The sequence below is a fragment of the Pisolithus orientalis genome (genome assembly GCF_024613125.1).
Source record: "Pisolithus orientalis strain OTSU chromosome Unknown F5J12scaffold_31, whole genome shotgun sequence".
Lineage (NCBI taxonomy): Eukaryota > Fungi > Basidiomycota > Agaricomycetes > Boletales > Pisolithaceae > Pisolithus > Pisolithus orientalis.
In genome coordinates, this window is record NW_026260812.1 from 296,988 (window position 1) to 319,650 (window position 22,663).

The 22,663-nt window shown below is 44.6% G+C and overlaps 2 protein-coding genes across 2 annotated transcripts; one reads left to right on the forward strand and one right to left on the reverse strand.

Moving 5' to 3' along the window:
* Window positions 1-13,580: 13,580 nt before the first annotated feature.
* F5J12DRAFT_724865 (uncharacterized protein) lies at window positions 13,581-13,970 on the forward strand (the record flags this gene model as incomplete). Its single annotated transcript, XM_051741571.1, has 1 exon — window positions 13,581-13,970. One exon carries the CDS (start codon window positions 13,581-13,583, stop codon window positions 13,968-13,970), a length of 390 nt encoding a protein of 129 aa, XP_051597246.1.
* A 4,945-nt stretch (window positions 13,971-18,915) lies between these two features.
* F5J12DRAFT_784971 (uncharacterized protein) lies at window positions 18,916-19,715 on the reverse strand (the record flags this gene model as incomplete). The annotated part of the gene is made up of 4 exons (XM_051743142.1): window positions 18,916-19,201; window positions 19,324-19,349; window positions 19,411-19,518; window positions 19,557-19,715. 4 exons carry the CDS (start codon window positions 19,713-19,715, stop codon window positions 18,916-18,918), a joined length of 579 nt encoding a protein of 192 aa, XP_051597247.1.
* Between the last annotated feature and the right edge of the window lie 2,948 nt (window positions 19,716-22,663).

Sequence of the window (22,663 nt, forward strand, 5' to 3'; positions counted from 1 at the left end):
TTAGGCTTCACAAACTAATACTTTGAGGGTTAGGCCTCAAAGTCCAAATGCAGAGAGGGGGTGTTGAACCCAATCCTTTAATCAGGGAGTTGAGTCTCCAGAGGGAACACTCCCTCACATTTGTGACCTATCCTCATCCTTGAACAGGTTGTCAGTCATTTCACCCTCCTCAGGCTCAGAGTCTTTAGCAGGGGGGTTTCCCCTGACAGTGGATGCTCCCCCACAAGGACAGTGGGGAAGGTTTTAGATAAATGCTGCAGAGGCAAATGTGGAGATGATCTGCTGATCATCAGCCCATAAGGGCATGTGACCTGGAGGGACCTGGTTGATGGTGCAACCAATGGCTTGAGCCTGATGCTCATACCACTCCCTTGATCTGACATCGCTTGGGGGGCAAGGTTTGGTGAGAGCCTCCCTCAGGGGCTTGATTTTTGCCATAACCTTGGACTTGTACCATTGACCCTCCTTCTTTTACTGCAACTCATGAAATCATCTCTCTAGCTCAAATGGTCATTTTGTCAAGGAATTCTTATCAAATACTGGTGGACACCACAGTGCCATCAGTAGAACATGCTCTCAGAACCATCAGTCCCTTAAAAAACCTGCTGTCAGTCATTCCCTGGACTGTTTCCCCCCACATGCCTGATGTGTTCTGGGACTAATCAGTGCTTGGAAGGCTGAGAATGTTTTGGAGGTCAATCTGGCACTTCAGAACATGATGGATAAACCCGTCCCCTCTCAACCAATGCATTTCTGGCACAGGGACAGTGGTATGGAAGTTGGGGTGAGACAAACCCTCCTTGTGCTCTGGGCACCATAAGAGGGTTCACTAGACCTTGCTCTGATTTGAACTGTAGATGACTAGGGAAGGATTATTTGGTCATATGTCACCAAAGGCAATATGCAGGGCCAGATGGAAGCACAGGAGTCAGCTCCATGGCAGTTCAGTAGCATATCCTTCTGATGACACCCAGGGGTAAAGAGGATTTTGTCTTGCCCCAACTTCCATACCACTGTCCCTGTGCCAGAAATGTATTGGTTGAGAGGGGACTGGTTTATCCATCATGTTCTGAAGTGCCAGATTGACCTCCAAAACATTCTCAGCCTTCCAAGTACTGATTAGTCCCAGAACACATCAGGCATGTGGGGGGAAACAGTCCAGGGAATGACTGACAGCAGGTTTTTAAGGGACTGATGGTTCTGAGAGCATGTTATACTGATGGCACTGTGGTGTCCACCAGTATTTGATAAGAATTCCTTGACAAAATGACCATTTGAGCTAGAGAGATGATTTCATGAGTTGCAGTAAAAGAAGGAGGGTCAATGGTACAAGTCCAATGTTTGTCATTGTCATTATTTACATGCTGACAAATCATCTCTAAGATCATGTGGTCTATTATGTAATCATATTTTCCCATCCTTCATGCCCTCAATCCCATCAAAAGGTCACTTTTCACTATTTCACCAGTCAGGGACAAAAGCATTGCAATGCACTTTTCGGAAAGAATAGGGTGTATCTCAGCATGTAATGCTTTGTTTGGACTGAACCTTAGTGCTCTGGAAAGCTTAGAGTCACCCCTTTCCAATGGCATAGGTATCATAATTATCTGTGCAGAATAGCCTGAGCTACATTGGCAGCAAATCACACCTCACAGACATTGCAACACTTTTGTCCCTCACTGTACTATCTACCTTGGACAGAATGTGGTGTTCAGTTATTTTTAGGCTTCTTTGATCTTTATCTTTTTTATGTTATTTTATTTGAGTATTATTTTTATTTGACTTTGTTTTTTCTCTGAGTCTGTTTGGTTCCATTAGTAGTACACAACTACTTGTAGCCACTAAGTGGCTACTATGCATTTGTGTGTATCTGGTGCCTTGCAAGGCAGCTGGTGTACATTCCATATGCCTTGAAGTTTGAGGTACCTGTCTAGGGCCTCAAGCTTCTTGCAGTGGGATGTTGGTTCCCATGTGCAGTCTCCCAGATTCCACTTGACAAGGACTTCTACCTTGTTATCAGACCACCAGTGGGTGAGTACCTCATCCACTATCCATTCATCATCATCAGTCATACTGACATTGTAGAAGGCATGTGCATCACATCTTGGAAACAGTAAGTTGTCATTTGGCTTGTACTTGCACAGAAGCCCAATGTGAAACATTGGGTGTATGCATCTTGTGTTTAGTTTCTCTGGTAGCTTGAGCATATATGTGTCATTCACACCATCACAGCACAGAACCTTCATCAGCCCAATGAATCTTGGTATGAGCTTACAAGCTTGTCCTTTGGGCATGGTCAGGTTCTTTGTGGAGAGATACACCAAGTCTCCAACTCAAAGGTGAGTTCCTTCTGCTTGTTTCTTATTGGCATGGTATGTTGTCATGACCATGACACCAACATAAGCCCCTAACACCTACTCCACCCTCTTCCAACATGTTCCTGTGCTTCTCTGCCCTCTTCTGACACATTCCCATGCTCCTCTGACCCTCCCAACACCTCTCTAAGGTCCCCAGTCCATACTCTGACCAATTCCGCCCACCTCCACTCTCAGGCCAGTCACATGAAGGCCAGACCTCCACCTGTGCCTCCTCCAAGACCTTGGTCAGCTTGTTGGGATGTTGGACTTGCAGCCCTGCATCCCAGATAGGGTTCCACCCTTGTGTCAGTTTTTTCTCCATTCTTCCACTCCTTTGGTATTTACCCTCTCTCCCTTGTTGTAGTAGTTTCCTTGTCTCAGTTAAGGTCCCTGTCATCCCTACCCTCTATTCCTTGTGTCAGAGGGACTGCTAACCTGTTATATGCTTATTGGTTTGCATTTTACACTGCACTGCCCTTGACATATGTTGTATATAAGGCCACATAGTACTCCAATGTAATCAGTACAAATATTGAATAAAGTCCCCACCTTTGACTCCCTCTCAGTTCCCTCCAGAGTTCTGTCTCCACTCCCTCTGTGTCCACTCCACCTCTGAAATACAAGGGCTGAGCTCATGCAAGGGGGCAGCACACTAGCTGAACCTGACACCCTCTCATCCAACCTCTGACCTCAGACTCCAAACTCTGCCTCTGAAACTTTCCTCCATACCCCTCTGCTCACTGTTCATTGAATATCTTGCCACCCTGTGGTCAGATTCACTTCAGACTTTGACTGCTGTACTCCACAGCCCAACCCACTCCTACTCTACCCTAAAAGGAAGCCAGGGGTGTTGTATGACTCTGACATACATCTGCACTACCCTACTCTCAATTATGGCATCATGTGCCATCTCTAAATTTTCTAGTGCTTGTCAGATGAATGTCCTTACTCCTGGCGATGACATAGTCATCCCTTTCTTGATGCATTGCATCATTATGGGCATATGTCTGTAGTTCAATTCAAATGGGGCAAACCCCATAGAGCTGTTGATGCTTGAGTTTATTGCAAACTTGACCATTGGCAGCTTCAACACCCTGTCCCTCTGGTCTGGACAGACCATTGACTGTAGCATCTGTGCTACATTGCATATGGCTCATTCAGATGTGCTGTCCATCTGTGGGTGAAATGCAGGTGACATTAGGAGCTTTGCTCCTAGCATTCTGTGCATCTCATGCCAGAACGTTGTCATAAATTTTGTGTCTCTGTTTGAGATGATTGTCTCTGGTAGCCCATGCAAGTGGGCTACTTCTTTTATGAATATCCATGCAAGTTCCAAAGCTTGCACTGTCATCTTCACCAGTATCAGGTGTATCATGGACATCAGACAGCATAGGACTACCCACAGGTAGTCATACCCTTCACTTGGTGGGAATGGTCCCACAAAGTCCATTGCTATTGACCCCCATGGTCATCTTGGCACAGGTAGACTGTGCAGTAGTCCTGGAGGCTGCTGATTGTCAGCCTTCATTGCCTGACATATGGGGCAGGTCCTGCAGAACCTGTCCACTTCTTGACTGAGCTTTGGCCACCAGTACCACCTGTGGATATAGTCCACTGTTCTCTGGGATCTGAAATGTCCCAGCATCCTGTGCACCTGGTCTACAACCCATGCAATAATGTTGTTGTTCTTGTACTTTGCATGAGGAAGGCACAACACTTCCTCTCCACCATGTAAAGCAGACTGTCTCTCTCCTCAAATTGAGGGTGATGTGACAGTTGTGCTAGTATCTTCACAAGTGTAGGCTCGTTCTTGTATCCCTTATGGATTGTGTCCAGGAATTCTGGCACATCTCCATAGGCTATTAGCAAGGTTCGTGAGGCCTCAGTGGATTTGAATATCAATGGATCTTCCTCCACAATTGCTAGAGGGGTTTCCTCATCATTCCTTTCTGCAGCCAAGGCCATCTCCTGAGCCTCCAGGATGTGGTTCTCCTGTTTTTCCTTCAGCCAGTTACTCTTATGAAGAGTTCCTTCCTGCTCTTCCATTGCTAATAGTCTCAGCTCTTGCCATCTGTCCTGAGGGAGATCATCTCCCTCTGGGTCCAGGCATATGTTGGCATTCACCCACTCATTGTTCTTGTTGGAGATGTTGTCTCCTCCTTCCTCCTCATAGTAACAGGATAGGCAATCCACCACTCAGTTCTCTGAGCCTTTGGCATATACTATGTTCGCATCAAAGCACAACATATAATCTATCCACCAGACCTGTCAGCTTGACAGTTTTCATTGGGTTTTGAGGTATCCCAGGGTCTCATGGTCTGTCACTATCATGAACTTAAACCTGAGGAGTTTATCCTCCCATTTCAGTAAAGCTTTGATTATTGTGAGGTCTCTTGCTCAAGGGTCCTATAGTTTTGTTGAGCATCACTCAGCTTTTTTGACATGAAAGCTGCTAGTCAGCAGGTCTTCCATTCAGGTCCTTGCCCATACAGTGCACCTACTCCATAGAGTGATGCATTGCAGATGAGCCATATTGGCTCTTCCCTCCCTGGATCTATTGGCCACAGTGATGGGTACTTGCAAGCCAGGTCCTTAATCATCTGGAAGCATTGGTCATGGATTTCCCTCCACAGGAATGGATGTCCATTCCTTTGTATCCCAGTTAATGGTGTCATGTATGCCAATATATCTGGCATACATTGTGCCAGGTATTCTACAAGACCAACAAACCATTGAACCTTGTTGAGCAACTTAGGTACTCTCCAGTTCCTAATTCAAGACATCTTGTCTCTATCTGCATGCATGCCCTTGGCATTGATTATGTGCCCAAGGCAGTCAAGTTTCTCAGTGTATAAGTTGCACTTCTCCCTTTTGAGAAAGAAGTCAGCCTGACATAGAGTTTCAAACACTATCTGGAGGTGCTGCTTGTGCTCCTCCAGTGTATTGCTGTAGATGAATATATTGTCAAGATAGATGTATATGAAACATCCTATGTGATCTCTAAAGATCACAGTCATAAGGTATTGAAATGTCACAGGGAAATTACAATACCCCTGCTGCATGACTTGGCTTATAAAAGTGCCATAAATTGTTGAGAAGGCTGTCTTCCAGATGTCTTCAGGCTTGACATGTACTTGTTTGTACACATTTAACAAGTCAATCTTTGAGTGATACTTTGCTCTCACAATGTCCATCCTGATCTGGTCCTGATCAGGGAAGGGAGTTACATCCCTTATTGTATTTTCATGTCTTTTACAACAGTCAATGACTGTTCATAGTTTGCCATTCTTCTCTGGTATACACAGCATAGGTGTGGCTTGTGGGACACTTTCTAGCACCTACCACTCTGCATCTGTGGACTGATGGATTTTATCCAACAACTGCTGCTTCAGCCCTGCATTTGAATGCAGGAATATGAATATCTAAATAACATCTGAGTCAGTGTAAATACATGAAATTGTGAACATACTGAGTGATGATTCCTTGGGGATTGTCTCTCCCTGGTTGGAGGGCCCAACCCCAGTGTTGATGGCTTTGGAAGCCATCAAAATGTGTCACTTTGGGGGATGTTCCTTTGGGCTTTGGGATTCTTGGGCCTCCATCATTGGGGACAGACTTCGAGCTCACTTTTTTCCCCTGGCTCATGATGGATTCTGTTGAGTTGGAGCAGCAATCCTGCCTTTGGCATGGCTACATCAAATTTTGTGACTGTTGCATGGGAAGCAGGACTTCCCAGGGTTCTTGTAGCATCAGACCTTGTGTCTGCAGCATGCCTCACAGGAATGGGGGTTGGGGGAAGGTGTCCTTCTGGCAGCTATGGCAGTGTGACCATATAGTCCATCCAACAGTGGATGAGGCTTGTGTTTCAATTGGCCTTGAGCAGGAACATCTTCATCATCATCAGTTTCTGCTGTTGCCTTCCTAGAGTGGGATTGATGTCTGGATCAATGGGGCATCATTTTCATGGCAGCTTTGCACTTCTGCCTGCCTCATGCTGGTTCTTCCTTGTCATCCTCCTTCTCTGGCACCTCATCTTCACCCTCATCATCCACCTCCATCCTGTGCAATCCTATTCTTAGCTGTTATCTTGTTTTGTAACTCTCAAGTGAACACTGTAAATAGCATAGCCTGCTCATTTGCAAGGTGTCTGTCTATTCAGATTCATCAGTGGCCATATTAGCAGACTGAGACCATCCCACTATCTCATTTTTTAAGTTTCAAGTTAACTATTCTATGTCAAAAAGCCATGCACTTGCTAAGCTTCCACCTATTGGGATACATTTAGCAGTTGTTTTAGTAGAATGAGATTATCCTTTGCAATTCTGTTGGCTGTCTAGCCATTATTGTCTTTTTCTCACTCTTAAATAAAGGTTGAATATGTGATGCAGCACAAGTGGTCAATTAAAATGGAAATACAAAATGACATTGTATGTACTGTGGAGGAGTAAAATGATAGATGGCCTCATTCATCCTGCTGTCCTATCTGCCCTTGTCTCATCTGCCAGAGGCCCTAAGAGATCAATGAGATTGTCACCCAATGCTCATCCATATACCTGAATACACAGAGCCTCTAGCTCACAAGCCATCCTGTCCAGCATCTGCATGGTTTCATCCTGTTGTATTTGGATATCATACATTTAATCCTTGTAGTATTGGCAGTGGGCCTCAGCATTGCAGGGTTGACATTCCAAATCTTTGATTTGCTCTTTGATTGTGTTGGACATTTGTGACACCTCAGCAATTGGGGCACAGACAGGTGATGGTGTGCTGGGAGTTGCAGTGGTTGCAAGTTGGATGGGTGCTGCTGTTGTCAATGGGCAGGTGCTTTGAATACAAGGGTTAACTGCAATAATTAGCATAAATGTAGATTGATTAAACATACCTGCTGCCATAGATCCCTCTACCTCCTGTGCAACAGATGGGCCAGCCTTGACAATTGAATCTGCTCATACAGTGGCTGGGATTGGGTGGGAATCCCTGCATTTGAATGCAGGAATATGAATCTCTAAATAAAATTTGAGTCAGTGTAAATACATGAAATTGTGAACATACTGAGTGAAGATCCCTCAGGGATCATCTCTCCCTGGTTGGAGGGCCCAACCCTGGCATTGATGGCTTTGGAAGCCATTGAAATGTGTCACTTTGGGGGACATTCCTTTGGACTTTGGGATTCTTGGGCCTCCATCGTTGGGGACAGACTTTGAGCTTGCTTTTTTCCCCTGGCTCATGATGGATTCCATCAAGTTGGAGTGGCAATCCCACCTTTGGCATGGCTACATCGAATTTTGCGACCATCACATGGGAAGCAGGACTTCCTGGGGTTCTTGTAGCATCAGACCTTGCATCTGTTGCATGAGTGGCAGGAATGGGGGTCAGGGGAAGGCATCCTTCTGGCAGCTATGGCAGTGTGACCATATAGTCTGTCTGATGGTGGATGAGGCTTGCATTTTGATTGGCCTTGAGTGGGAACATCATTGTCATCATCAGTTTCTGCTGTTGCCTTCCTAGAACAGGATCAGCATCTGGATCGATGGGACATTGTTTTCACAGCAGCTTTGTGCTTCTGCCTGCCTTGTGCTGGTTCTTCCTTGTTGTCCTCCTTCTCTGGCACCTCATCTTCACCCTCATCATCCACCTCCATCCTGTGTGAGCTATCCACTATCATTTGCTCCACCTCTGCCTCGGTCACTTTCTGTTTTCCTTTGTTGCTCATGGGCATTTTGGTCTCTTGAGCAGGTGGTGTTGGTGTTTGCACAATGTGGGGCATAGGGAGGCCCAACTGGTGGTAGTTGTATTGACACTCAACAATGTCGAGCCACTTGTGGTTGGTGACATCAGTTTTGGAAGGGGATAGGGTGGTCTTCCACTCAGGCCATGGGTGCTCAATCGAGCTGAGGTCTTCATGCCACTTTAAGAATGTGTCAATGCCAATGAGGGTCATCGGAATCTCATCTGTCCTAGTGATGAGGTCATGTACAGCATCCTGAATGCATCAGTTAGTGAAAAAAATGTGATGATGCTATGACACACTAGTTCATCATTTATTGCCTTGATGGCACCTCTCCACTTTGCAATCTTGTCTGCCTTTCCCAACTTGCTGCTTTCTGCAATATCCTTGAAGTAAATTTGAAGGATGCAGTTGGCTGCAGCATCAAGCTCAGGTGATTTCTTGAAGAGCTTGTGAGATGACAACAATGACATGTTTCTGATGACAAGACAATGGAGTAGTCTGACAGTGAGAGTGGTGATAGTGATTGGAGAGTGGAAGAGTCAGAGGTTAAAGATGGACAATGAGATATGCAGATGTCACATTTTTTATCCTGCCTATGAATGATTCCCATGGCATGACAGCAATACCAGTACAAGTCAATAATCCTGAATGCATATATGAAGCAGAAGCTCAGATAAAAATATGATGTGTTGTTCTGGAATAGCATTGCTGTTTGTTTTGTGTATTTCCCATCTGCTCCAATGGCAGAGCCTGGCTTGCAGCTACATAGACCAGCACCTGAGATTCCAACTAAATAGGCAAATCATCCAACATGAAACACAATTTATAGTGGGAAATTCAGATACTCTATAGTGTGAGAGGTTCCACTTTCTTCATTTCTTGTCTTCCTGGGCCCATCTTATATTGTGACAGGGGGATAACCCAATTATGGATAGGCCTGTCCATTTGTGGTGAGCTATCTATGATATGATGGATTGGCCTGTCTTATGCAGTGCCAAGGGTTTGTAATCCTGAGATGGATGGATCGGCCTGTCTTATGTTGTAACACTGGTTTTTGTTTTCCCTTATCTGCTGCCTGAGAATACCATGGATGGGCCCATCCTTATGTAGATCCCTTTGATCTCCCTGTCTGCTGCCTGAGAATGCCTTACATGGACCATCCTTATGTAGATAGCTTGGATCTCCCTTTCTGCTGCCTAAGAATACCATACACAAACTTGTCCTTATGTTGTGACAGGGGTGCATCTTGCTAGATGGGCCCATCCATTTGTTGTGATGATATACACGATACTACTGAAGGGCCTGTCCTTATGTTGTGACACTATTAGATGATATTACTGACAGGCCCATCCATATGTTGCAACAATAGAAACAATACTACTGAAGGGCCTGTCCTTATGTTGTGACACTATTAAACAGCATTACTGATGGGCCCATCTTTATGTTTCAACAGGGTACATCTTACTGGGGCTGGGCCTGCCCATATGTTGTGACAATATAAATAATACTACTGAAGAGCCCATCCATATGTTGTGATGCTATACATGAGATTACTGACAGGCCCATCTTTATGTTATGACAATCTAAATAATATTGCTGAAGGGCCTGTCCATATGTTGCAACTCTATTAAATGATATTAGTGATGGGCCCATCTTTATGTTTCAACAGGGTACATCCTACTGGGGCTGGGCCCACCCATATGTTGTGACAATATAAATAATACTACTGAAGGGCCCATCCATATGTTGTGATGCTATGCATGAGATTACTGATGGGCCCATCTTTATGTTGTGACAATATCAATAATATTACTGAAGGGCCTGTCCATATGTTGTGACTCTATTAAATGATATTAGTGATGGGCCCGTCTTTATGTTTTGACAGGGTACATCTTGCTGGGGCCAGGCCCACCCATATGTTGTGATGCTATGCATGAGATTACTGACAGGCCTGTCTCTATGTTGTGACAATATAAATAATATTACTGAAGGGCCCATCCATATGTTGCAACTCTATTAGATGATATTAGTGACAGGCCTGTCTTTATGTTTTGACAGGGTACATCTTACTGGGGCTGGGCCTGCCCATATGTTGTGACAATATAAATAATACTACTGAAGGGCCCATCCATATGTTGCGACTCTATTAAATGATATTAGTGACAGGCCTGTCTTTATGTTTTGACAGGGTACATCTTACTGTGGCTGGGCCTGCCCATATGTTGTGACAATATAAATAATACTACTGAAGGACCCACCCATATGTTGTGATGCTATACATGAGATTACTGACAGGCCCATCTTTATGTCTCATCAGAGGTACATCTTACTGTGGATGGGCCTGTCCATATGTTGCATAATACTACTGACAGGCCTGACCTTATGTTGTGACTCTATTAAATGATACTAGTGACAGGCCTGTCTTTATGTTTCAACAGCAGTACATCTTACTGTCAACAGGCCCATTTATGTGTTGTGACATTATGAAATGACATTACTGACAGGCCCATCTTTATGTTGTGACAGGGGTATGGCTTATTATGAACGGTGTCACACACCAAAGGTGTTTGGTGAGGTGGACATGGATGTAGCTGATGAATGGAGGTGAAGACCATAGCCCTCATGCGAAGAAGGACAGCCGGCAATGTCGGCAGTCATCCCTTGCACAAGAACAAGTTGTCAATGCCAAAGAAAAAGGAGGAGGCAAGTTAAGTGCCAATAAAATTCTTAAGCGCCCATGTACAGCATTCCGGTTTTCAACATATCTCCACCAATTCTGCAGACACCGAAACCATTCCCACACTCACTTGTAGTGCTCAGCCACGCGATCCTACCTTCCAAGATTGGAAAGGATTTGCGCACTCCACACGTTTCTACAGCACTCCCTCCAAAAGACGCTCATTTCACTAATTCTTCTGATATGGCTGCCTCCACATCAGTCATTTTGCTTGTCCCCTTTGCTAGGGACCATGGCTACATATATCTACCAGGAGTTCCTACCAGCTTCTGTCCTGAAGCATCCTGGTACATCCCACCCTCATCTGCCCCCTCTCAGCCCATCCAGCTTGGACAGCATGTTCTTTTTGTCAGTATGACCTCCAGGAGGACATTCTTTGGTCACCTCAGGTCTGTCATTCGCTTGGAAAGGTCTTATGTGGTCGTTTCAGTCTCTCCAGTCCAAGAAGCATATGGATCCTTCCTCCCTGTCCCCTGCAACATCTTCATACCAGTCTCATCCATCATTCTTCCAAAATTGCAACAGCTACAGTATAATCTACTGTTCTCCACTCTCCCTGATCGCATCCATGATGAGTATGATGCACATCTTGCCTCCTTGTTGCAAGATACAGCAGAAGACGCTCCCCCTTCATCCTCTCTTCCAACAGAGCCTCATTCATGAAGTTTTTATTTGCTTCACTGAGAGGATGGTTTGGGGGGGAAAGTTGCGATCCCCTATGTTCCTGTCACCCCACAGACCCCCAAAGCTTGACCCCTGTTGACATCTGACTCACCCTGTCCACTTTTGGATGTACTATATCAGCATCAGATCAGCGCTGCCTCTCTGTCATCCCACTTTGGCCTAGAAGTGATCTCTTCGAGATGTGACATGCATGGCCTCCCCCTGATGTGATTCCAGTGCACTTTCCCAGTTCCTGACATTGCTTGACTCATACTGTGACATTCTGACCGTCTTTGACTCACCTATTGCCAATACTTACCAATCTTTTGACTTTGCTTACTGATTCTTCACTTTTTGGCTTACTTATCCTTACCAATGCTTACCAATGCTTTCCAAGATGATTACCCATTGCTTACATTCCTTACTCATCAGTTACCAATCACTTACCAAGTGTTTGCACCTTGTTTTCCATAGGCAACACCCCTGTACTGTATATAAGTCACTGTACTTAGGTAGCAAAAAAGAAAAGAGACATCAGAGAGCCTCTCTTGCTCGCAATTTATCATCTCTCAGTAAATCATTCATCAGCTTCAATAGTTGAGACTTTATTAAGGGTCTAGCTATCATCTACTTCACTTATCATCATCTATCATCCATATACTTCACTCCAAGCCCTCCCTGAGCTTGGTACAGCTTAGGACATCGAATTAAGTCACCATCCATCCTTCTGTAGGCTGACAGCAGTCTACCCTATCGCTTTCTATCACATTCTTGCTCCCTCTTCGTCAGGAGCACCCCCAACCCTCAGCACTCATCTTTGAGTGTTGTAGCTCACAAAAACCCTCCCAAAGAACAGGTTCTACCATCTAGGTACTGCATAGGCACACCACCACTCGCTTTCATTGTCTTTTGTGTTGGTTTTGGTTGGTTTTCACCACTGAACCTCACTTTGACTCACAATGGGCCTGTCTAGATGTTGTGACACCATAAATGATATTACTCCCAGGCCCATTCACATGTTGCCAACTTTGTATTCTAATCATAGATGGGCCCATCCTTATGTTGTGGCCCTCTCCATGTTATGATAGGTGGGCCTGCCTTGATGTTGCAACAGGGGGGTAACCTACCAGGATGGGCCCATCCATGTCTTACAGCAACTCAGTATACTTAATTGGTCATGGGCCCATCTAAATGTTTCAACATCCTTACCCACTGCAGGCCCTCCCATATGCTGTGGTGATGCACTTACAGGCCTGTGCATATGTTGCTCTCACTTTAGTCCCTCAGGCCTGTCCATGTGTACTGGTGAATCTATTTAGGTTGGCCTGTCTCAGGGTCTATATGAGCATTGGTGTTTTGGCACACAGGCTGCCCATGTGTTGTGACTAAATGTGACTACACTATGTGTTTCAGTCATCCCTGTGCTGTTTCCCCCACCCATACCTGACATGTTCTGCAACTAATCAGTACTGAGAATGCTGAAAAAGCCATGATGGTTAATCTGGCACTGTAAAACATGACCAACAATCCAATCACCTCTTATCTGGTGGGTTTCCACCTCAGGAGTGCTGGGTTGAGGGCTATGGTGGACTAAAACTCTTCATCACAGTCCAGGTGCTCTGGGGGGGATAGTCCACTGCACACTCCATAATTCCTGCAGTTCACTATGAGTTTAAGTGGGTTGTCCCTGGTACCCCTGAGGCACTGTCTATGACAATGAAGGAGATCACACAAGTCTCAGCACTTCATGAGCTTCTTGTTTCACCAGTCCCATCATATGACAACAACACAGCTGTCAAGTCCTTCATGATCAATTTGTGGGAGTTGCTAATCCACAAAAATACTCACCCTCTGAAATTTGTTTGCCAGTGCTTAGGGTGTGTTCCCTGGAAGAGTGGTAAAGTTCTCAAAGCTGATTATGCCAAGGTGCTTGTTGGTTGGGTAAGTTGTTCCTGATCTTACTATGTGTCCTGCAGCTGATGCAATGTGTACTCAGCAGCTGCAGATGCCCTAGTCTGTGTTACAGCACCAACCCAGCAAGTTTGCCAAGTCAGATGTGTTGAATCAAGTTCACAAAGTTATTCATGACATCATGACACTGTTGTGGTTAGGCTCTGTTCCCAGCAATTTTGGTGATGTGTCTGTTGGCACTATTAAGGCAGATGAGTGGCCCTCACTGATTATGGTTTATCTTTCCCCAGTGTTGATCAATCTTTGGGGTACCAGTAATGACTGTTCCAATGATGGTGCAGACCTTAAGGCCATTCTTGATCACACAATGGATCTTGTTTCTGCCATCAATCTTGCCTGCACTCAGATCATGAGTACTTTGCAAGCTTCTGCATACCATGCCAATATTTCCAGCTATGTTGGAAAGCCAAAGGCACTCTATCCTACATTTGATGCACAACCTAATCACCATACATTGTTTCACATATATGATTACCTCCTACTCTTTGGATCCATGCAATTGTGGTGCTGAAATGTCTTCCAACCAACTACCAGACAGGTAACTTCCTAGACAATGAATGAAGGGAAGATGGAAAAAATATGATGGGTAACACAGAACAAACAACCAAAAAGGAAACAGTCCAGGCACTGGACCATGTGGTGTGCATGCTGTGGAGTACCTGACTATGCACTGTTGAGGAGAAGTCCAAAGGGAGGTCACATGACCCCATAGAGAATGGTCTGCAGGTCTGACAGTAGACCAGTACAAGTCTGACAGCTATCAGAGCAGAGAAGGCTTGTAACTAACAGAGGATGGGCAGAGTTGGTGCAGAGTGAGTGAGGACACAGTGAACACACAGTGTCACAGGATCAAGAGAAAACATGCATGTAGAGGCAGTCCAGTAAAGACCATCTGTAATCACATATGAGAAGACCTCTTTCAAGTCTCTGAAATCTGGCATCATCAAGGGCAAGGCAAGATGCAGTCAACAGAGAGGGTTGCAATGGTACCATCATTGAGCAGGGCAATGATCAGCACCAGCTGTAGTGGAATGCAATTGCAAGAATAGTGAAGCAGATGACAATACAAATAGTCACAGCACAAGTGCCACACATATGTTGGAAGATGATAAGGGAACCTCAGATGGTATGGACAATAGTGGAGAGACCAGGTTGTGTGAGGACAATATTGGCAGCAAGTCAAGCAACATCAGAGAATGGCCAGAGTGCTAGACCTCACTGATCACCATGCCAGCTCAAAATTTGTGAATAATTGCCAAAGCTTCATGGTGTGCAGCCCTCAGACTTGAGTGCATGAGATCACTATTGTCATACCTAGCAGCATTATCAGTGATTATCAGAATCTGTATGTGCAAATGACTGGACTGAGAATTAAGTATGAGCCTACCTCTAAGTATCCACTGTGTGGGCATGTACCATATTTTGACATACCTGTGTTTACAGCTGATGCCATTGCACCTATAGGCTACCTGTAGCCTACCAGTAGCTCCTGGAAAGCCATCTGCAATCCTCATTTATTGCTCAGCATCCAAGTTATATCAAAAAACACCTACTGACAACCTCACCAACATTTGGCACAACCAAATCACAGCTCTTTGTGAACACAGGCCCAGCCTCACCCCTTGAGCACTGCTGGGAAGTTTGGCTTCAAGATGCATGTACTTGCTGATTTGGGATGTAAGTTGAGAATTTTGAGTCACTCATAAGTAGTAATCAAGTTTGAGGAGACATGTGAAACATTAGCATGATCAGAGGTTATGCTTACTTAATCACCTTGTTTACAAGTTTACAAGGCCACTCCACTCCAAAAATGGATGCTTTTTTTTGACATCTGTGCAGTCTATCAAAATCCACTCTGCATGGCAAATGCCATCATCAGCTCAAATGCCACACATTTATAATTTCCCATGTTCTCACCAAACATGGTGTTCAATTGATGTCAAGGAGGTTTTTGTGGGTTTTGACTGGGGGTCACTTGCAGAGATGGCAAAATGCAGCTCACAACCATACAATCTGCTTGCCAAACTCATACAACCAGTCCAGTCCAGCAAAAACAGTTCATGCATATGAAGTGAGGGAGATGTGCCACATCTCCCAGGTTGCACCCACTGGATCTACCATGTGTGAACTTGCATTTGTTCCTTTCAGAGAAGCTTTCTACAGTATGACCATTATATACATCTCACTTTCAGTGTGGACAAAGTAAATCCTTAGTGTTGTCTACCAAGCACATCCTAGTGACTTAGGACTCAGGAACTGGCTCTTGTGTGGCATATGCAGAGAAGGGCATGACTAGGTCAGTCAGGGGCTACACAACCATATCAAGGGATGGCCAGAAGATTGTTTTCTGTGTCACAATTCCTCAACATTGGTATATATGTTTCTTGTATTGCTCCTTACAGCACAGCTTCCACCTTCAATCTCATATGATGGTGTACAATGGTTCAGAGGCCATATCATGTGGCATTCAATTCATCTGACACATGTTTGCTTGTACTCCTGTGGATGAAGGGATGAAGGGGAAGAAGGTAGGTGGAAGAACATACATACTTGCAAAAGGAAAATCCTGTTCCAGTATCAAGAAAAGTGTGAGAAAAAGGTACAGGAGACAAAGCATGAAAATGAGGGACCAAGTGGGGGCCAATACCAGATTGGCATGCATGCCCAGCCTGTACAAGCATGACAGAGAGGTGCAGAAGGGATGGCTTTTGGAAAACAGTTCTTAAAAGTAAGGGCCAGACATGTGACTCAAATGTAACCCACTATCAATTGTAATCATGGACAACAACAATTTTCTTGGCAACACTTTGGTGATTAGAAGGGATGTACAATGTGACTAACAGATGGCTGTGTGTTGCTGATACAAAAACCATAAGACAATTTGGATGGGAGGATGGGATAATGACTTGCTGTAATAAGTCAAGCATGTGGAGCATCAATCTGAATGCAAGAGGGTCTGAGTCATAACTGGTGCATGATGAGGGAAATGTCACTTGACCTCAGAAAAGGCATGGAATGCTTAAGTGGACCTTGTAGAATATATACTACAGGACTATTAGCTGAGTGTAAAGACAGGATGTAGAAAGTGCTCACCTCAGTTGGGTTAAGTAGCCAACTGAGGTGTGAGTATGCTACTTGAGTACAAAAATGAACATGATTATGTAATATGGCCAAATGCGCACCATAATACTAAGTGAGATGCAGATGAAAGTATAATATGAAAGACAGAATATACAATGGACCTATGGTAGGAAGCTCCATGGTCATGGGAGCTGTAGCTGGCCCATATATGCTGGTCAGGATGGCAGATGAGCAAGCATGCTCAGCATTGATGAGAGTGTTGACAGAAGCCTTACAGGAGGGAGACAGTAGCATATATGTGGCCAAAGCCTACTGACATTGACTTCCAGGGTTTCTGGACTGGGGTTGAGGGGTGTGTAGAGCTTCAAAGTTGGCATGCTGCTGCCCACCACCAAAGAAAAGCATCTCACCTAAAGGAGATGAAAGTGCCTCAAAGTTACCTATCTGCATGAACATTTCTACAACTCTCATCATCACATATGCTTCCCCAAGTGGTTTGTGGATGGCAAGCATTTCATGTAGATACACCATAGCAAGAGACCAGGTGCTAAAAATACCATGGTTGCCAGACTGCAATGTCACTGGCACAGAATGCAACAATGAAAACATGCATACCTTCTGAAGATGAAATAGGCAAGAGAATGATGGCAAGGCCATCATCACTTCAGGAGAATGGCATGCAGCCAGCCCCCTTGAGAGCCTTGTATGCTGTGTTGGGGTCAGATGGGTGAGGCATGGTGACTGAGAGGCATAAGGACTGACTGAAACATGTGGTTTGTAGACTTACAGATTGAGATTGCTCATCCATCAGAGTTGGCCTGCCCAGACACCAAACTGGTGGCTGCTATACCTCAGAGACCAAGGACCAAGTCCATTCTCACCTGCTTGGTCTGATCTGTTGGGGAATGTAAGAGAAATATGACTACCAGGGATATCTATGAGCTCTTAGCAGTCACTCTGAGTTACAGTAGATGTGATCTTCTATGCCCAGCTTGAAGGGCAAGAAAGTCGGCTTCAGGGTGTCAAATGTGTTGCCACAGTCAATGAATGGTCACCAATCATTGATGCATGTGTCATACAATGCCATGAGTTCCCTCTGGTTGTTTTGTGACTTGGGGAGATGTACATATTTATGCAAGTGGTTGTCAAAAGGCATGGACAAGGCTTCTGCTAGGATTTTTTGGTTCATGGTTATTCTTGATGTATTTAACCTTGTCTTGGATGACCTCATGCAGGTTAGGTGGTGCAATTTCATATGGAAACTCAAGAGGTATTGGGTGCACATATGAAAATGTACTTTGGGAGACAAAGGTCTCATATGGTAAGAAAGCATATCAGAGATGACCTTTGCAGGATCTGGAGTGCATGGGTCTGGCATGAGGTTGTGAGTTCAGAGATGTGAAGACAGCAGTAAAGGCAGCTTCCAGCAAGACACTAGTTCACATTTTTTGTCATGGATGGGTTAGCATTCCATTGAATACTGAAAGCAGATGGTTACCTGGCAAGAGTCTGGAAGTGGAGTGGAAAGGCCCTCATGGGTTGGAAAAAGCGTGCTTGCAGAACAATCATCTGGGTGGACAAATGTTGTCCAAGGACAAAGTGTGGACTCCATCTCCATACTAAACAACATACATTTGCACCTCTCCCACTTCTATGGGATGATGCCACTGGTAATCAGAGTCAAGCACCATTGCCACCACAATTGCCAGGTCTATCAGTGCATAGTTGGACTACAGTAGGTTCTCACCATGGAGTAGATTGGCACTGTAGCAGGTGCCTGCCAGTGGTGCTGGCCATGTTCTAGTAGCACTTCTCTCCTGTTGATTTGGTCTGAATTTCCTTGCACCACTCCAAACTCAGACCTGGCTGCAGTGGTCACAATTGCATTGTATCAAAACCAGGATACATCTGATGCATGTCATGAGTATAGATTCCATCCTGCTATTGATCAGTATCAGTAACCTTGTTCCCAATGTTCAAATCAGTGGAAGGCTTGGATATCAAAAATAGATGTAGTTCAAAACTGTGTGTGCTTGTAGGTCTCATTCCTGATAAGTACAACTATCTGCTCGAAGCTGACATTTCTCCCTGCTGACCCCTTGTTTCTGTCTTCTCTGAGTCTCTAACAATCCCATTTGACACCACAACAGGCCCCATTATCAAGCATTTATTCAAGTGCTAACCATAAGGTATGTTATACAGTAGCATTGATATACCAAATAAATTTGAGGCATCATGGGCTTAAGGCTATGCCACCCATGCTGAGGTACTGTAGGAACCTGCAAAGGTATGTTCACTCTGCAATGCCAATATACTTCCTTATATGTAACTCACCTGACCATCTAGTAGTACATCTTATTGTGAAGTACATCTCCTCAGATATCCTGATCCAGTAGGTGGGGATTGTCTATGGCATGGTCCTTTGGTTGCCTGAGTACATTGTTTGCTAATGCAAGGAAGTCACTGAAATTGTTGACTTCAATAGGTTTCGTCTGCACAGGCCCCTTGCACAGAGGGCAATCATACAACATAACTTGGAGATATCTTCCATCATACAGCTCTGTTAATGTCTTGGCAGTAATGGGATGCCATTTCAGGTGCTTAGGTATGTTTCTCCACTCAGCATCAAGTTGCTCTCTGAGGTGGGTATGGAACCAGTCCCTCAAGCAACCGTAGCAGGATGTGTGGCCACATTCAACAAGACTAACATGGTTGGTAAGTGATAGCCATGATATTGATAACACCACTTACACAAATAGTCTGTTGACACAACCTGTACAAACCTCACACCTGGCAGCAGCATCATGAGCTGCAGTTATCTATCAGTAGACTAATAAATATGAAGGCATGCATGAACAAGGGGAACAGACCTGTTGAACTGTTGCCTCAAGATCTTCTTGTATTGCTTGTGCCTTAGAGAGGGCCTTTTCTGCCTTTTGTTTTTTGTTTCTCAACTTGGTGAGTTCCTGGCCCAATATCTACCATCGACTGTGACAGTAGGAAACCAATGACTCACTAAGCATGATTGTTTCACTTCTTTCTTGAAGAATGTTGTGATATCCAATACTTCTTTAAGGATTAAGTTATCCACCTTGGACTTCCATGGAAGGCTGGAGGAAGGCCTAGACAAGGAGTGCAGGTGGTGCAGAATTGAGTGCAAGCATGTGGTGGGCATGGTTTGGTGCAGGTATGTTGGGTCACCACAAGAGATGGGCCAAAATTCTTATACACATTCCAGCACAAAGGCATTTATTCATGCTCCTACTCACATCACAATCATCTGTATGCCCACTTCCACTCTTCACTCTTCACATTTCACATCCAACACTTGACTGTCGGCCTGATCAAGCTTGAGTCATGTCTCCAACATGTTTACATACTCTGGCATGAGAAATATGTACATCTGTTCTGTGAAATGACCATTGTCTCGAAGAATTTGTGAGGGAAAACCAGTTACAAATTGTGCTGCGGAAATGAAATCACATTGTCAATGCACTTGTTGGGAACACCTGCAATTTTTATCACACAGTATTTAAGAGACACATCCCTCAAACATGAGACTCATGACTGCTCATGACCTGGATGGCTTGACCCTGTCCTGTCCACATCATCCAATCCAGATGTACTCTGGGTCTGGCAACATGCTCTCTAAGAGACAAAGGAAGGACTGACCTGTAACAGGCCTGCACAGCTGCTCATGATTGGATGGAAGATTACCTAGTGTACCACAACCAATAATTCCATGAACCTGAGATGACTCAGAGCACAGCTGGTGATACAAGTCCACAAGGTCATTGGGTCAGAAGCCCTCCATGATATCCATCTGACATAAGTAATAAGAAATGGTGCTGCTCCATCAGAGTGGGCAAGAAGGGTATGCTCTTGGTAAAAGGCTGAAGGAGATCCCCAACATGGACAGGGAAGGATCCTTGATGAATTGTCCAATGTGCCTAGCTTTGTGATTGTCAAATTTTCAGACACATTTCTTATCAGTGTCACACTTGTCGAACCACTGAAGTGGAGTAGCTCTGCATGGCTAGAGATGCCAATGGGCATTTGGAACTTCCTCCTGCATGCCATGTACTATAGTAGTCATCTGTATCTCACCTCTTGCCCACCAGTTACATATATACTGATAGTTGCGAAATATAGCTCTCAATGGCCATGGTGTGCCTATCAAATTGTATTTATTATGCAGATCTGGAAGCCTCTCAGTCTCCCAGTGTAACTTCCCTAACCATGTCTTCTCATGAAGGCACTTTCCAGCACCTCATTTGTGACAGTGACTAGCCTCCAATTCTGCCAATTACAAATAGTCCTGAGGGCTTGAACATAAATGCAGATCAGAGCTGGGTGTGAATGCAATATGAACATAAACCCTCAGTGCTGCTAGTGAGATGAAGAATATGATCATTGCATCCAACTGCATCCACATCAACAAGTACAGCTTCTGAAAGAAAATGGTAGATGAACACACCTGGTGACTAAAATCATGCTGGATATCTCATCAACACTGGCTGGCCAGCTTCCCACTGTCCAGAACAAAGAACTAGAAAGGCTGTTACCACTGTCCTCAGCAAAGGACTCAAAATGTGGGAATATATCACAGGTTTGTGTCAAAACCAGACACACCTGGAATCTGATAAAGTCAAGGGGCCTGGCCTGTTGATGCTCAAAAGAGGATTGTGGGTACACTCCTACCACCATGATGTCCTTGATAGGGCTATTTCACCCAACCACATGTTTAGCATGGTGGTACCTTGAGGCCTTTGTCTCTAGGTTGGTGATATCTGCATGTGGCTGTTCCTTGGCCTGATGGGATGATTATCAATTGTTGATTCAAACTATGAACTTCAGATAAAGGAACTCTGAAGCTTTGCTAGTTGGGAGCCAACACATACCAAACAGGGTGCCAAGTGTTGACAGATTCATGGTACAGTGATGGACAAAAGTGATGCAATGTTTGTGAGGTGTGATTTGCTGCCAATGTAGCTCAGGCTATTCTGCATGGATAATCATGATACCTATACCATTGGAAAGGGGTGCCTCTAAGCTTTCCAGAGCACTAGTGTTCAGTCCAAAAAAAGCAATACATGCTGAGATACACCTTATTCTTTCTGAAAAGTGCATTGCAACACTTTTGTCCCTGACTGGTGGAATAGTGAAAAGTGACCTTTTGATGGGATTGAGGGCATGAAGGATCAGAAAATATGATTACATAATAAACCATGTGATCTTCCAGATGATTTGTCAGCATGTAAATAATGACAATGACAAACATTGGACTTGTACCATTAACCCTCCCTCTCTTACCACAACTCATGAAATCATCTCTCTAGCTCACATGGTCATTTTGTCAAGGAATTCTTATCAAATACTGGTGGCCACCACAGTGCCATCAGTATAACATGCTCTCAGAACCATCAGTCCCTTAAAAAACCTGCTTTCAGTCATTCCCTGGACTGTTTCCTCCCCATGCCTGATGTGTTCTGGGACTAATCAGTACTTGGAAGGCTGAGAATGTTTTGGAGGTCAATCTGGCACTTCAGAACATGATGGACACACTAGCACCCTCTCAACCAATGCATTTCTAGCACAGGGACAGGGGTATGGAAGTTAGGGCAAGACAAAATCCTCTTTACCCCTGGGTGTCATCAGAAGGATATGCTACTGAACTGCCATGGAGCAGAATCCTGTGCTTCCATCTGGCCCTGAATATTGCCTTTGGCCACATATGACCAAATAATCCTTCCCCAATCATCTACAGTTCAGATCAGAGCAAGATATAGCGAACCCTCTTATGGTGCTCAGAGCACAAGGAGGTTTTGTCTCACCCCAACTTCCATACCAATGTTCTGGTGCCAGAAATGCATTGGTTGAGAGGGTGCTAGTGTGTCCATCATGTTCTGAAGTGCCAGATTGACCTCCAAAACATTCTCAGCCTTCCAAGTACTGATTAGTCCCAGAACACATCAGGCATGGGGAGGAAACAGTCCAGGGAATGACTGAAAGCAGGTTTTTTAAGGGACTGATGGTTCTGAGAGCATGTTATACTGATGGCACTGTGGTGGCCACCAGTATTTGATAAGAATTCCTTGACAAAATGACCATGTGAGCTAGAGA